The following is a 15,483-nucleotide window of genomic DNA, read 5'->3' as shown; positions in this document are numbered from 1 at the left end:
TGAATGTGTTTAGATTGGTCTATACATTTTCTTTAGACCCTCAAGTCTATATAAATCCTTTGCTATTAGAGTTGAAATTGTGTTGCTCCCCACCCCCCTTAGTTTCCACCGCTTTCTCTTGCTTTCTATAACTAACACAAAACAAGACACACACAAACACAAAAAATAAAAATAAAATATTATACAATAACACATCACGTGTTCCTATTATTCCCCCCTTGTTTCATTTTTACAATTATTCGCTTGATTACAGACAGGCGTTGCTTATACAGTGGCTACGAAACGAGTGGGGTAGTTTATCTTGCTACAACGTTGTCAGAGGATTTAATAGGAGGAGGAGGAATTGTGGAATTCTCATTGCTATCTAAAACTTTATAGTGTTACATTATTCCTTACAAAATATCTTCCATGTCATCATCACTGTCTTCATCCGAGGATTTAAGCGCTGATGCAGGAAGGTCGGTACTTCCGGGCAATTGCTGTTCATGGGCAACCTCAGCCTCTAGTAAAGCCTCCATGTCCTCCATATCGTCATCCAGTGATTCGTCGTCGTCTGCTTCTATATCTGCAAATGATATAGCATTGGTTGTCTCAGTGGTTTCGGTTGGTGGTTCAGTTTTATTCTCGCCGCCAATCACAACAATATTTGGTTCAGATTCCGGCTCTTTGTCTTCTTCAAACATAAACTCAAGTACTTTTTCAGATTCGGCCTCATCTTCCAGCAGTGAAGATGATGAATCATCCATTCTATTAAAGTTGATTGAAATTTCATTGGCTTTTCTTTGAGCTTCCAACTCCCGTTCTCGTTTCGTGCGTTCTTCAAGTAATTTCTGAGTGCGTTCCTGCTTTTCTCGTTCAGCTTTCCTAACTGATGTAATAACATCTTTAAATCCATCAGTTATAACATTTTTGAAATAGCTTTCAATTTCAGGTGTTGGTCTAATAGTTGAATAAGGAGAATAATATAGTTCTGCCTTCATGAATAAATTTGTTTCCCGAGCTTTAATTCTATTGTCGAGGTCTTGTTTTTGCTTCTCGGCAATCAGTTTCCTCTTTTGAGCATATGCTATAAAATCAAATGATTTAGTTTCTGGTACATGCTCTTCGGGTTTCGGTTCTTCATCTTTATTTGGTTGTGGTTCTATATCTTTCTTTTCTCGTGGGGTATCGTCAATAGGGACATGAACTGTACCTTCCACTTTCTTATCTTGCTTTTCCCGTTCAAATTCCAGTAATTCTTCTTCAAATTTGGCCCTCCACTTCTTATCATCGCTTTCAATCAAATTATATAATGGTTTTTCAATCATTCTTGATTCCAGTACTAACTTCAACCGCAATTCTTTCAAATCAGTAATAGTTTCCATATATTTTGGTGTAGATTGATAGGTAAAATCAGGTGGGAAATCAGGTAAATATCCAGGAACATAGCTAGGCTTTGTATTAAGTCTAGGAACAAGATTTGTAATTTCATACTGTTCATTGATTATGAATGGAAGAGAGGGGCTGTTTTCTTCAACCTCGGTGTTATTCCTCTCAGACTGTGCTTGTATTATTTGGTTTTCAACTCGTTTCATCTCCGTTACTAAGCTCTGTGACTTTTTAAAGTTTCTACAAAGACTAATCTCCTCAGCTATTTCATTAAAATCAATTCCTTTCAAATTGAACAACAATTTCATATCAGAAAGAGCTGGTTTTTGTCGTCTTTGTAATCTCGTGTATTCTGATAAACTGCCTACCAAATCATTCAAAAATCGAATAGTTAAATCGGTCAATTCATCAAGAAAATCTCGTGAACAGTGAAATTGTTTTGATTGAAGTATTATGGCAATCACTTTTTCAAATGCAAAATCCATTGCCGAAGACTCTTCCTGGACATTCACTCCATCCAACTCTATATTAACTCGTGATTCATCCTGAAGATTATTACTTGTTTCTATATTTGACATACTCTGTTTATAATACTAGACAGCACTTTTTTACAAGATTAACTTGTTTTTTTTTCTATATTACTTTGAACAAACTAAAAAAAAAAAAAACAACATAAAGCGCATATACAAAACTAATTAACTAAATCTAGTTACCACCTAATAAATATTCAATTGCACCTTGAACACTACCACCAGTTCTTCTAAGAGCCTCAACATTTCTATCAAAATCAAAGAAACCCATATCATTCAATTGTCTCAATTGACTTTCATATCTTTCTTCTGGTGGTCTGTTATCTACTGGTGCAGGAGCAGCAGGTGGAGCACCACCAAATAAAACCAGTGGATCTATTGGTGGAAGACCATTTGGGAATAAACTGGCAAATGGATTGGCAGCAGCAGAAGCAGCACCTGCGCCTAAGCCTGGAGTAGAACCAGCTCCAGGAGTAGTACCGGCACTAGCATCAGTAGTGTTTCCAGTGCTGGCATCGCCTGTAGCTGGACCTTCAAAGTTTGGGTTGGCACCTGGAGCAGGGAATGCACTAGCCCCACCGGCACCAGCACCACCAAATGCGCCACCTCTTCCACCTAATTGCAGCATCATTCTCAACATTTCTGGATTACTAAACATTTGTCTAAACATAGGACTTTGCAATAATTCTCTAGCTTGTGGACCCATGGCTCTTAATTGAGGATTTTGTTGAATCATAAAGTCTAACATCTGTGGATCAGATAACATGGCATTCATTTGTTGTTGTACTAATGGGTTGGACAACATTTGACTCAATTGATCTGGATCTGGTAAGTTTGCATTCATTCCTCCATCTGGCCCAAACATAGAGGCAGAAGGTAATTGAGTATATCCGGCATATCTAGCACCAGTCAAATCAGCCAATGGGTTGAATGTACCTTGACCAGCAGCAATGTTGGAAGGAACACTTTGTGGTGGTGGCACTGGTGAGGAGGTAGAAGTGGAGCCAGAAGTGTTGGCAGCGGCTCCACTTGAAGCACCTGTTCGAGCAGTAACACTCTTGACTAAATGAATGGTGTGTCCATCTTGTACTTTGTATGAACTGACAGTTTCATTGTCTTTTAAAACCTTACCTGAGTAGATCAATCTTTGGCTTTCGGCTGGTATATCTGACTCTGCAGCAATTAATTGTTTTAATTCTAATACAGTGATGGATGTATCAAAAGTTACTTCATATTTCTTATCACCTGAAGATTTGATAGTTACTTTGATTTGTTCGGACATGGCAGCGTGTGGCTATGTATATGGTTTGTTAATTGGCTAAAGTGACGAACGTAATCTGTCCCCTCTTTATCACGACAGAAAAGTGTTGGCCATTTTTCTTTTGCCTTCCATGCGACATTTCACAGACAGCCAAAGAAAAAAAAGTGTTGCCAAAAATAAATAAATTAACAAAAGCGTTTAATATAGTACCTCTTATTTAATTAGTAATACATAAAGGACACAAGATTAATACATAATGAAACAATAGAAATAGAAGTGACAATCAACACCAAAACTATTTTGAACTGAAAAGTAAAAAAGCACACCGACCAACACATAAAAATGCAAAATAATATATAAATAACCATTAAATCCAAATTCCATACTTTTTTTAAGAGTACTCAGGAAGAAGTAACGCCAACTCCATACTTTTAAAATCAAGATGGAGGTGTGACTTCTTCTCTATAACCTTTTTTATTTTTTAACTTCAACTCTCCAACCACATTCTAAACAGCTATACCCTTCAATACCATCACCGAATGCGATCTTACCTTTGCTTTGCATTAAGGACCATTCACCTTTGGCAGGGATTTTTCTACAAGATTCATTAAGACATCTAGCACTTGTTTTCTTGTATCTTAATCCACATGAGTTACAGAGTTGTCCTTCTTTGATTGACCATGAAGGTCTCCAACATGGTGATTGGTCTGAGCCACAAGAGATACACACTCTTGGGGTGTTATGATGATGATGGTGACTATGTTGTCTTGGTGGGGATTTGATCAAATCTGAACGAGAAGCAACTTTTGTTTGTCCTCCTGAGGATGGTGGTGAGAATGGAATTAATTTGTGATTGAGTTGTTGTTGTTGAGGTGTAACTGGAGATTTCTGAGATATGGACATAAGCGAAGGAAGATTGTTTGAATAACCGTTGTTGTAGTTGTTTATAGGTGAAGATACAACATAAGATGAATTGGAGTAATTTTGGTGAGATGCACTACCATTCACAGTATAATAAGTCACTGGAGGTGATGACATCGAAGGTTGTGGGAATGAATGATTCTTAACTAATGGTGTTTTATCAGCAGCTGAAGTTGACGAGGAAAAACTGGAACTGTTGAGAGAACTGTATTGTTCTGGTTGTGATAAGCTCATTAATGATTGGGCCAATTCCAAATATTCAGGATACTTTTTAACGTCATTTAAATAAGTTTTATTTAAATAAGTATAATTTGATTCATAAGGGAAGTTGATTTTACGCTCACCGTCAGAGTGAAGTTTTGGTAGCATGGTTGTGGTTATTTTTGAGCTTATTCTTGAATCAAAATTTGGTTTTCCTGGTGAAATAGCCGAGGATCGGGTTATATTGGGAAGCGATTCAGTAGCATGCTTGTTGAGGTAATTGTATTGATTTAAATTGAAAAGTTTTGATTCTTTAGTGATCTTATCTAATAATTCATATCTCCAGTTTTCATCATTTGGTTTATAAGTGTCAAAATAGTCCAAGGAAACAGTTGGAGTAATTGGTTTTAATTTCATTGTTTGCTTGAATTTTTCTGCAGTACCTAAAACAGCTGATATACTTGGCAATGTGATTTTTTCAGTAGATGGTGGAACCACTTGTGGTTGTTCTTGTTGCTGTTTCTCGTTTGTATCTTCTTCCTTTTGTATTTCTGGTGTTTCCTTTGGAGTAATTATTGGAGAGGATCTGGGAGAATTAGAAGGTGATAAAGGGTTGAAGAATCTTTTGACTGGGGAAAGGGATCTGGATCGTAAGCTTTTCAAATTTGTAGATGATTTTTCATCAGCAGAAGGTGATTCGGAAGTTAATTGAGTAGAAGAAGAAAATGATGAATCATTTGATGGTGGTGGAGAAGGTGGGGCAGTTCTCGATCTCTTTTTCTTGTGGGTACTATCTATTACATCATCACTTAAAGATCTTCTTTTGTTGTTAAATCTAGTGGTAGTAGTAGTGTTCAAATTGGCAGATATAGATCCATTAAGTTGAATCAATTCGTTGTGGCTGCGAGACTTAATAAGATTATTATCACTATGGTGGCCCAATTGTTTCAATTGGTCCTTAAACATGGCTGTCTGCACTAAACTCATAATAGGATGATAAATTTCCTGGGTGATAAATTTTTGATCTGAACTTGACAAAAATTTGAAGTTTGATTTTGAATTCGGATAATTTTAGTAATAATAACACAAAAAAGAACTCGTATTAGGAACAATTAATAAACCCCTGTTGATTTTGCAACTTAAAACAGTTTAGTTTTACCTATTTTTGGAAATGTAATTAAAGCGTATTTAGGTTGCCACTTGGTTACCTGGAACAACAAAAAAATGTGGAACAAAACAAGTAATTCGGAAAAAACTCAAAAAAGCCAAATCGAAAGAAAAAATCGGAGCAAAAAATTAACTTTATAAATCCTAGTCTTTTTTCCTTGCCAGAAAAACAACTGATGCTGAAATTGGGGAAATTAGGATTAATTAAATTGGATCAGTGCAACAAACTGCTAAAATGATATCTAATAGTAACCGGTTGGGAGCAAAAGTGGTCTGGAATTAGAATATGCACTAATGTTATAGTGGGAAAAAAAGGAAAAATGCTAAAGTATGTAGTAAGATTATGAACCACGGTTATATTTTTGGGGCGGATGTAGTATTTGTAGGAACTAAAAACCCCAGTGCGAATGGTATATGCAATAATTTTTTCTATTCTAAGAAAAATCAAGGATAAGGAAAATGTAGTGAGGGTGAGTGGGGGAGGAGGACACAGTTTTAAGGACAAGTTATGGGTCCAACAGCGAATGATAAGTTGTGTGTGTGTGTGGTGGTGGGAAAAGGGGGTGGGCTAATGGTAGCGATTAAAGCGATTGTGAAATTTGTTATATCTTTTTAAAGAAAAACTACAAAACAGATCAGATGGAATACGGTAAAAGTTATATATACTTAAGGAGGCTGGTCAGTAATCGCTCATTATTGCGACGTAATTATTATTTTATTTTAAGCATTTGATTTAGCTGACATTCTTGTTTGTAAGTACGAATTTTAATCTTAAGGTACTGTTTCAAGAACACAAAGAGAATGAGATTTATGCGATTTCATGTTAAGATCCGTGTGAATTGAAGCTAAATTTAGGATGAATTTCACCAAATTGGGATAAGAATCCAGCACACATCAATTGTAGGAACCGTTCGAAAAAATAAAAAAATAATAGAAACCTTGCACAAAATTGAATTTTATTTTTGAGCCAGCACAAATCTGGTTTTTTTTTTTTTTAGAAATATTATTATATGATTTAGATCAAGTCTATGGCTGATTTGTGCTGGGATTGACTAAATAAAGAACGGGGGTATGAGACACAGTTAAAAATAATTGCGGTTAAAAATATTATCACAGTTTTGAGATTGTTAGTTTTAAGGGAGGCCACGTAACACTACGAACTCTACTAACCCTCTTTATTGTTTATATGTCGACTCACTCCCTATTTACCCGCATTTATCTCGCTATCTGTACGTTTGTCTTGCTACTGTAACCCCCCCCCTCCAATTTCATTTTTTTTCTTTTGTGCATGCTCTCTCTCCTCCAGCCCCCTAAAATAAATGCAACCAGACCAAGTAAAAAAAATTTTTTTTTCCTTTTGCTGGTTGATAGCCCTATCTTTGTCTCAATTCCCTATGGAACTGGATTGGAACAAATTCTATTTTTTCATGTCGATTGATTTAAAGGAAGCTAAATTTAGTGCGCCGGTGATTCCTATTGATCCGGGTTTTCTGGAAAGCGGCTAAAGCTGAAATCCTGCTTTCAGGGGAGGTAGAGATTATCTAACAGTAAAATAAAATATTTGCTGCAATCATACTCTGGACGGAAAAGAAGTTCCCAATGGTGTATTGTTTCTTTTAGAATATCACCATAGGTCAATATAAAGCTAATTGATTGAATATAATGTAGTACAACTGCGGGATTTTATTTCTTCACAAGAGCTCATACTGGTTACATAAGGTAAAATCCTCAGAAGTATAGGAGTAATACTTCAACCAAAGTTTTTAGTTATGATGCCGTGATTCCGCAGGTTAGAAGTCCGAATTGGTCTAACTATATGCATTAATTTCTTTGGCATTTCTTAGGTTCTTGACCATTGCTCTTGGTACAAATGTTTTCACTCTTGTTGGATTGCGCCACTTCTGGTTCAACATATTCGTACGTGAATTCTCTGAATCTCGGGTTTGGAGTTGAATGAATAGCGGGATTGAAAAGATTGAGTTAAAGTTGTGGCAAAAGGAAATGAATAAATATTTCATAGAAAATTTAGAAAAATCACCAAAAACACCAAACATACAAACATTACCATTGTACATTATTTTTCAATTAAAGTTAATTGGCCATGTATCATCTGCAAGTTTATATATGAGTTTAAACTATTTGGACCATTGTTTTGTAGAATTGTTGTGTTTTCGCAGCTTTCTCTGTATGTAGCACGATTTCGCCAGTACTGTTTTTTTTTCTTTTCCCAGTAACAATGCAAAAATTTTAAGATCTAGTAACGGTGAACATTACAAAAGTTGAATCAAGTACCATACCACATTAATACAGCATGAATCAACAAGATCCAAGTAAGTAAATACAGAAGTATATTTACACAAATAATAGTCAAACTAACAATACTCTTTCCAGCCCAACCAATAGAGCCATTTCTTAAAGATTTATTAGCATCACTAGACGCACAATATGCATCACCAACCCAATCATTCCCTAACGTTGAAGCCTACGCCACCCAATTTGCCTCAAACGTCAAGCGAGACTGTGCTATAATTGTCAATGGCAAACCAATAATCCCTACTCCACAAGAAGATGCTCGATTACAATTCCAAAAGAAATGGTTAGCTACCCCATTATCATCACATCAATTAACGAGTTTTGATTGCCATTTAATTCCAGGAACTGGTACTTTCATAGTTAACTTCTGCGCTAAAGTCAAGTTCGATCAAAGTGGTAGAAATAGATTGGGTGAATCAGCCGATTTAATAACTGATAATTCCATTGGTAGAACTGTGAGACCAATTTGGGGGTCAAATTTCGGACTCAATGTTAATTTAGTTGTCGATGAATCGGTCATTAACAATTCAAAGGGAGAAATAATAAGCAGTTTAAATTATAGATTTACGTATATACCAGAAGATACAATTTTAAAAATATAGCTAACTAAATAATAAATTGTTGAATATATTCAGTTAAAAGATCACCCAAGTACTTTGACGAGTAAAGCGAAGGAGACTTGTTAAAATTGGTGTAATTCAATTCATTTAATGCCCAAACTATATTAGGGGTAATAAAATCGTAGAAAATCAAATCAATGTCTTCCTCAGAATCGGAGTGTATCTGCACACTTTCAACAACATTAGGTATAGGGAAGTTAACAACAGGCTTATGCAATGTATCGTCACCATCGTTACCAAAGTCGTCAAAAGTTACATATCCCTTGGATAGCTTTTTCCTCTCCACTTCAGAAAGTATCAAAGGAGTTTGATCACGTTTAGTTCTCTCTGAAGAGTAGTAATGATGTGGAGGCAAAAGTCTTCTATTATCTATAGCATCAGCTTGCCCCTTTGCATAAATATATCCATTATCATTAAGCTTGGCTGCTACTTGAGTTGCGATTGATTTAGGAACTGTAAGTTTAACCCATAAATTTTCAAATGGTGACACAATATACTGCGAATCAATAGTATATGGACCCTTATACAAGTCATACCTGATAGATCCTGTATTAATGATAATAATTCTATCGGAGGTACTAGTTGTATTAGTATGTCCCTCAGGAACTAAAGTAGTCAATACTTTACTGGTCAAAAGATCAAAGATATTATTTTTATGATCAATTGGAACATAATCAATATAGTAGTTACTACCATTAACATATCCCAATGCGCGATTCAAGTTCAACTTGTTTCTGGTCTCGGTTATCAACAGGGAAACGTGCTTACCTTTGTCAGTATCAAATTCGTGAATCGATTTGTTTGTATGATGTAAAAATGAATGCAAATTAAAGTCCAAATATGATCGTGCAAATCTCTCATGTAAACTGACATTGCCCTTGACATTTACACTGGTCCATCCTATAGTTTCACAATATCTACCACTTTGCAACCCAGTAGATAATTCATCAAACACAGTAAAGTCACGAATGTGACTGTGGCCTCCAAAGTATTGGATAATCGTATCTGGGAAATATTGACGCAAGTGTGAGTGCAAATTATATAATTCAGGGTAATCATGAGATATTGGAGTATGTGCCACAATAACAATCAAATCAACTTTATCTTTATGTTGTTGTAACACCTCGTTAAACCAATCTTGCGTAATAACCTCTGCTATTGGAATAACCCTAGTTCCATTGTTAAACCTATTGAAATCAAACAAGAACCCAAGGGCTAATGTCCGTATTTGTTGCACTGGAGTAGTGAAATACTTGTACTTTTGCCCAAATGGAGCAAATGTCCCATTCTCAAATTTATATTCCACATTTGAACTTATATATTTATCCCCAAAATAATCAGCAACAAGTTCATATTCTTGTCTTGAATTTTCCCACACGTACAATTCGTGATTTCCAATGGTCAACAAATCATAATTCTGTTTCATGAAAATAGGGGTACTAACCAATCCATTTGGATAGGTGATGTCTGAAAACCCATTTCCATCATGACGATCCCCGCTATCAATCAACAACAAATCTTGGCCCTGCTCAAGAGCTTGTTGTCTGAGATGGGAAGTAAATGATATAAAATCACCCCAGTTAGCATTATACTGCTTTTGATTCAAATGACCGGAATACCATCCATGAGTATCTGTTGTATGAACAAAATTTATGTCATTCCAAGTAAGATTTCTATATGTGGGGGCGGTGTCAGAGCTGCGGATCCTGGTGGTAAGATCAGCTAGTTTTTTCTTGTTATGCTGATCGTAACACAACAAGATGCCCATTAGGGCATAGTTTGCCAAGAGGAAGGCAAATTGGAACGATTTCATGGTGTTACTACCTCTTGATTACCACGCGTTGGTCTATAAGAAATCTGTCAAGTTAAAAAAAAAAAGATAAGGGAGATCTGAAGGCAAAGCCTAAAAAAAGGCGATAGCCACACATAAATTATACTAATTTATAAATGCGCACTTGGTTGCGCATGGTTCATATTAAAGTACAAGTGTTCTATATTTTTATTCTATAAATATAAAGGTGCTTATAAACCTTGTTGAGTTCTTCTTCTGTCTCTTTCTTCTGAGATGGATAACTTAATACCCTTACCCTTTGGTAAAGAAACCCATGGCTTACCAGCTTCGGTACCAATAACGAAAACGTTAGATAATCTGGTAACGAAAGTGTTGTCTAAGGAATCCTTGATGTGGACTAAATCGAAACCACCTTCGTGCTTTTCTCTGTGGACAATGACACCAACTCTACCCAAGTTTCTACCACCAGTGACCATAACTAATCTACCGGTATCGAACTTGATGAAGTCAGAAATCTTACCAGTAGCCAAGTCAATCTTAACGGTATCGTTAGCCTTGATCAATGGGTCTGGGTATCTGATGGTTCTACCGTCGTGGGTAACAACGTATGGAACACCTCTCTTACCTAATTGAACCTTCTTGACCTTACCTAACTTGTAAGAAGCTTCTTCAGCAGAAATTCTGTGAACAGCGAATCTACCCTTGACATCGTAGATTAATCTGAAGTGTTCGTTGGTAGCTTCCAAGGTGATGACATCCATGAAACCAGCTGGGAAAGTAGAGTCAGTTCTAACCTTGGCATCAACCTTGACGTGTTGTTGCATCAAGATAGCCTTGACTTCTCTACCGTTAAGAGCATACTTAAGTCTGTTTCTTAAGAAAACAACCAATGGTAAAGATTCTCTCAACTTGTGTGGACCAGCGGATGGTCTTGGGGCGTAAGTACCGGACAATTTGTCCAACATCCAGTGGGATGGAGCTGCCAATCTCTTCAAGTGCTTCTTTGGTCCTCTAGCCATTTTTGATGTTAACTATGGGGTTTGATTGATTAAACGTTAGAAAAGTAGATTGAAAAGTATATGGAATTTTTTTTCAGCCATCGTCACTGTTAGTGTGAGAAACATACAAGCAAAAAAAAAAAAAAAGTAGTGCTACCACAGCAAAAAAAAAAAAGAAACTCTAGGGTTGAAGCCCTTGGTGTCGCACTTTCACACGTGATACAATTTCTAGTACATTACTGGTATATATAAACATCTATGCCTTTTTACCCCAACTAAACCAACCACCACTCTTGCTATATTTCTTCAATTCTTGTTCAAGAGTGTTTTGCTCTTCTAATAAAGTCAGTAGTTCTTCTTCTAAATTAACTGCTCGTTCAGTTTCTTCAGCATTGACTTTTAATAATTCTTGAATATTATTTTCAATTTCAACTGGTAATGCCTTTGAATTGATATCGCTGGTTGATGTAGATGGACTTTCCAGCATTTTCGATTCTAATGCTTGTATATCACATTTTAATTGCTCTATACTATTAGTTAAATCTTCGTTATCGTTAATTACATCTGGTAATGTAACTTTCAAATCAACCATTTCTTGAACAATTTCAATATGGTCCATATTAAGTTTAGCGTAGTTAGTTTCAAGTTCTTTTATTTTATGTCTCAAGTTCCCATTCTCGAGCTTGATTTGTTTGATATCGTCAACCTTTGATTTTTCATTGTTGTATATATTTTCAAATTCGTTTTCATACTTTGTTAATTCAACTGGATCAAGATTAATCTTCATTGAATCTTGAACCAAAGAATCTAATTTGTAATATTGTCCTTTTATCGCCGATCCAGTAGTAGTTGTCGAATTTGAACTCTTTGAACTTGGTAATAACGAGAATCTAGAACCTGAACTTCGTTTGGTCGAATCATCTTTAAAGTTAATAAACTCTTCATGAACGTAAATATTAAACAATTTATCCTTTAAAAATTCCAATAAATTGTCAAACGAAAGTGACAAAAGACTAGCTTCATTCTTTAACATTAAATTGACGGCAAATTTCAAGATCGATTCCATTCCTTGAGTTACTATAATATCATAAATTCTCAAGACAATATCAAGTGGAAATTTATAGGCAAAGAAGGTAAGGAACCATTGGGAAGCATACATTGAAGATTTAATCCCCTGTTTGACCAAATGATTATACAATACTGGTGAGTATGATTCCAATAACCTATCAAATTCATAAAGCATTAAATGTAACCCCTTCATTTCAGGACAAAACAAATCTCGAAGCCTATATTCTTTCATTAAAGTAACTAATAATGAAAAACATTCAGCTTCACTCATATTCATAATTAAAGGAATGGCAATGAAAATCATTCCTTGAGTATATCCAACATCGGGATCAAACAAACTGTAAGATTTGATAACATTAAACAATTCTTGAGCTTTATTAACTTGTTCAACATTAGTAAAGAAACTGGTTCTTGACAAATCTCTCTTGATTGCCTTTTCATGAATTGAAGATTCACTCTTCAAATGAAGGTAAAATTCCTCTAGTTGAAAATTCTTGGATTTAGAAACTAATTGCCAGATAATCCCTCTAAATTCCTTAGGGATACCAGACATAATTAATTCATTGAGTCTATTCAGTTCATGATTAATCACATAGTCATAGTCGTTAACAATTTGAGTCCAGAAATCCCAATCAATTTTATATTCAAAAGCTTCACTGAATCCACCGACAGTATTCTTAATATCATTAAAGGTTTTCTTGATATTTTCTGTTCCAGTATTTACTGCCTCTTGAACCTGATTATTCTTTTCATGAAACTTTAAATTCAATTGGTTGAACTTGGATTGTAATAAATAATTAGAACTGGATTTATCATAAGTAGTCAGAATAGTCGATAACATTTCAATAGACTCTTGTTGAGATTGGAAATTTTGACCTAATGGTGATCCAGGTTCGTCCAATCTGATACAAACTTGAATGGATTTGCGATTAGGCAATGGTGGAACATCACTAGCGGTACCATTACTATTGGATTCATCATGGTTTTCTCCTTTGTCATCTAGATTTTCCTGAATGTCAGCTTCAGTATCTCCATTAGGTTCATGTTGTTCTTTCTCCTCAAGGTTGCTGTTTTGGTTATCTTGTTCTTCTATATGGTCTTTTGCGTCTTCGAATTCGTCGCCTGACATTATATCTGTGTGTATTATTAGTATCAGAGAAATATGCTATGTAAATATCTATCAATTAAAATTAAGCAACAACACAGTACAAACAGAGCCAAGTTGACACCGGCAAAAAAAATGTGTATGTGTCAGTTTTGGGCGCGTATATCTCCCCCCCCCCTAGTTTTGTGTGTGGTAGCGTGATCCTTGAAGATCTCGTCGCGATAAGAATAGGGCAGATTTCTCGAGCTTTACTCTATTTGCTCTAACTACAAGGGAATTACTATCAATGTCGTTCATTATACTAATCACGTTTAAAATTAATGATATAGTTAGACGCTCTCTCGGTAACTTTTCCCAAATTTGATTCCAAATAATCGTAGAATTCTTGGAAATGCTCAGGACTCTTTTGACCTGTAAGGATTGGATTATTCTCAAGATTCAAATGCGACAAACAGCTTTTACAATTGTCATTTTCAAATACAATCGATGTCAAGAAGTTGTTCGACAAATCCAAATGAAGCAACCTTTTGAATGCTGATGGAAACAAAAATGTCAGCGATAATTTATTCCTCGAAAGATTTACTTTCGTTAAACTAGTTGGAATATAATCTATTTGTATTTTTTTTATTTTACATTGACCTAAGTTTAAGTCAACGATGTTAAAATCATAGTGCTTGTTAAACAAGGGAAATCCTTTTGATAAAGTGGATATCCTGTTTCCCCGTAGATCTAATTTATTAAGATTGGGGGGAATGAACCACTTATTCAAACTGGTTATGCGGTTTGACCAAAGACCAAAGGTGTGTAGCTTATCAAGTTTACCCCAATCTCGATATGATAATATATTGCGGATTTGGTTGCCGGGTAAATTCAATTGCTCAAGTGATGATGGAAATTCTAGATATTGTATATCATCAATTACACATCCAGACATTTCTAAAAATTTCAATTGGCTAGAAAATTGGAAATTTTCTGTTACTCGTATGTGCCTATTGTTTGATAAGTTTAGCCATTGTAAACCAAATGGTAGATTGGATAAATTGTTAATGTTTGTGAATTTATTCAAGCTGAGATCCAACTTGATCAAGTTCAGCGGCCATCCGATATTGTCATTGATCATTTCCAACACATTATCATCTAACCCACTACAACTTAATATTAATTTCTCTAGTGTAACTGGCCATGTTGCCTCCGGATCATCGCAGGTGATGCTTTTAACTGAAGAATTGAAGGATAAATCTAATACACGTAAACGAGGTGGTAAATCGTCGATTAATACCCTTTCCAATCTATTTAAATTTAATTGAAGATCTGTTAAGCATCCGGAAATCCTATGTTTTAGGTGTGACAAATCTCTAATATCAAGCCTGTTGATACTAAGCTGCTGGATTGTTATAGGAAAGCTTACTATCGAAGTATTCGTACCATTGAGGAAGTTTCCAAAGGATAGACTTTTCAATGTTTCAGGTAATTTAATCCTTGACCAATCATTATCTTCAGCATGAGAAATAACGATCTTTCTAAGTTTGGGATGATTTATCAAGTTTAGATTATCAATTAGTCTTGTGAATATTGGAGTCAAAACCAAACCACAAAAGTATAACTCCGTTAAATTCTGTAATGATAATACATAATCAACATCTTCAATGGTAATTGGACATTTCAGAAAATAAATTCCTATTTCATCAATATTATAGATTCGATTGTGAAACTTCTTCAACACTTCATTTACTGGATTATACTGCACGTCTTCACTAGCTACAAATAATCGCCTGGGTACGATTTCAGGAAATTCGTCCATAAATCGAAATACTTCCTTGTTTTGAAAATTGGACCCTTCATAGGTACGACGATTGAAAATTTTGCCAAAGCGGAAATTGATCGTTGACAAAAAGAAATGGGCCTTGGACCAAACGAAATGGACTTGCTGGGAGTAATAGTGAATAATTAAATTTCGAATATTATCATCAGGAAAATATAGGAAAAAATTACGTAAATAACCAAATGGTAGTAAGTTGAATATTTGGATTAAGACTTCATCGGGAATACGAGGTAAATAGATCCTTACGAACGATAGTATCCAGTTGTCATTTTCGGTTTGCATGATTTCGTGGATAATGTATGGAAGCTATGCTTATT

The 15,483-nt window shown here is 35.3% G+C and overlaps 8 protein-coding genes across 8 annotated transcripts; 1 reads left to right on the top strand and 7 right to left on the bottom strand. All coding sequences in view use genetic code 12, as the record gives it.

Annotated features, from left to right (window-relative positions):
- Positions 1–330: 330 nt before the first annotated feature.
- Positions 331–1,972, bottom strand: SPAPADRAFT_149783 (uncharacterized protein; the record flags this gene model as incomplete). Its single annotated transcript, XM_007374157.1, has 2 exons — positions 331–1,100; positions 1,188–1,972. The coding sequence occupies 2 exons, from the start codon at positions 1,944–1,946 to the stop codon at positions 393–395; spliced, it is 1,467 nt and encodes a 488-aa protein (XP_007374219.1).
- SPAPADRAFT_60059 (ubiquitin domain-containing protein DSK2) lies at positions 1,947–3,237 on the bottom strand (the record flags this gene model as incomplete). Its single annotated transcript, XM_007374156.1, has 1 exon — positions 1,947–3,237. The coding sequence occupies one exon, from the start codon at positions 3,178–3,180 to the stop codon at positions 2,074–2,076; it is 1,107 nt and encodes a 368-aa protein (XP_007374218.1).
- Positions 3,238–3,343: 106 nt separating this feature from the next.
- ASH1 (DNA-binding transcription repressor) lies at positions 3,344–6,054 on the bottom strand (the record flags this gene model as incomplete). The annotated part of the gene is made up of 2 exons (XM_007374155.1): positions 3,344–4,156; positions 4,259–6,054. The coding sequence occupies 2 exons, from the start codon at positions 5,266–5,268 to the stop codon at positions 3,634–3,636; spliced, it is 1,533 nt and encodes a 510-aa protein (XP_007374217.1).
- Positions 6,055–7,707: 1,653 nt separating this feature from the next.
- SPAPADRAFT_60058 (uncharacterized protein) lies at positions 7,708–10,229 on the bottom strand (the record flags this gene model as incomplete). The annotated part of the gene is made up of 2 exons (XM_007374153.1): positions 7,708–7,778; positions 7,840–10,229. The coding sequence occupies one exon, from the start codon at positions 10,192–10,194 to the stop codon at positions 8,368–8,370; it is 1,827 nt and encodes a 608-aa protein (XP_007374215.1).
- Positions 7,760–8,363, top strand: MTR2 (Mtr2p; the record flags this gene model as incomplete). The annotated part of the gene is made up of 2 exons (XM_007374154.1): positions 7,760–7,778; positions 7,840–8,363. The coding sequence occupies 2 exons, from the start codon at positions 7,760–7,762 to the stop codon at positions 8,361–8,363; spliced, it is 543 nt and encodes a 180-aa protein (XP_007374216.1).
- A 70-nt stretch (positions 10,230–10,299) lies between the features above and the next one.
- On the bottom strand, positions 10,300–11,220 carry RPS4A (40S ribosomal protein eS4; the record flags this gene model as incomplete). The annotated part of the gene is made up of 1 exon (XM_007374152.1): positions 10,300–11,220. The coding sequence occupies one exon, from the start codon at positions 11,190–11,192 to the stop codon at positions 10,404–10,406; it is 789 nt and encodes a 262-aa protein (XP_007374214.1).
- A 164-nt stretch (positions 11,221–11,384) lies between these two features.
- On the bottom strand, positions 11,385–13,468 carry GYP5 (Gyp5p; the record flags this gene model as incomplete). The annotated part of the gene is made up of 1 exon (XM_007374151.1): positions 11,385–13,468. One exon carries the CDS (start codon positions 12,790–12,792, stop codon positions 11,428–11,430), a length of 1,365 nt encoding a protein of 454 aa, XP_007374213.1.
- Positions 13,469–13,645: 177 nt separating this feature from the next.
- On the bottom strand, positions 13,646–15,448 carry SPAPADRAFT_137351 (leucine-rich repeat domain-containing protein; the record flags this gene model as incomplete). Its single annotated transcript, XM_007374150.1, has 1 exon — positions 13,646–15,448. The coding sequence occupies one exon, from the start codon at positions 15,446–15,448 to the stop codon at positions 13,646–13,648; it is 1,803 nt and encodes a 600-aa protein (XP_007374212.1).
- Between the last annotated feature and the right edge of the window lie 35 nt (positions 15,449–15,483).

Source organism: Spathaspora passalidarum (genome assembly GCF_000223485.1).
Source record: "Spathaspora passalidarum NRRL Y-27907 unplaced genomic scaffold SPAPAscaffold_3, whole genome shotgun sequence".
Taxonomy (NCBI): Eukaryota; Fungi; Ascomycota; class Pichiomycetes; order Serinales; family Debaryomycetaceae; genus Spathaspora; species Spathaspora passalidarum.
The sequence above is the reverse complement of the archived record's forward strand: the minus strand, read 5'-3'. Positions and strand labels throughout refer to the sequence as shown.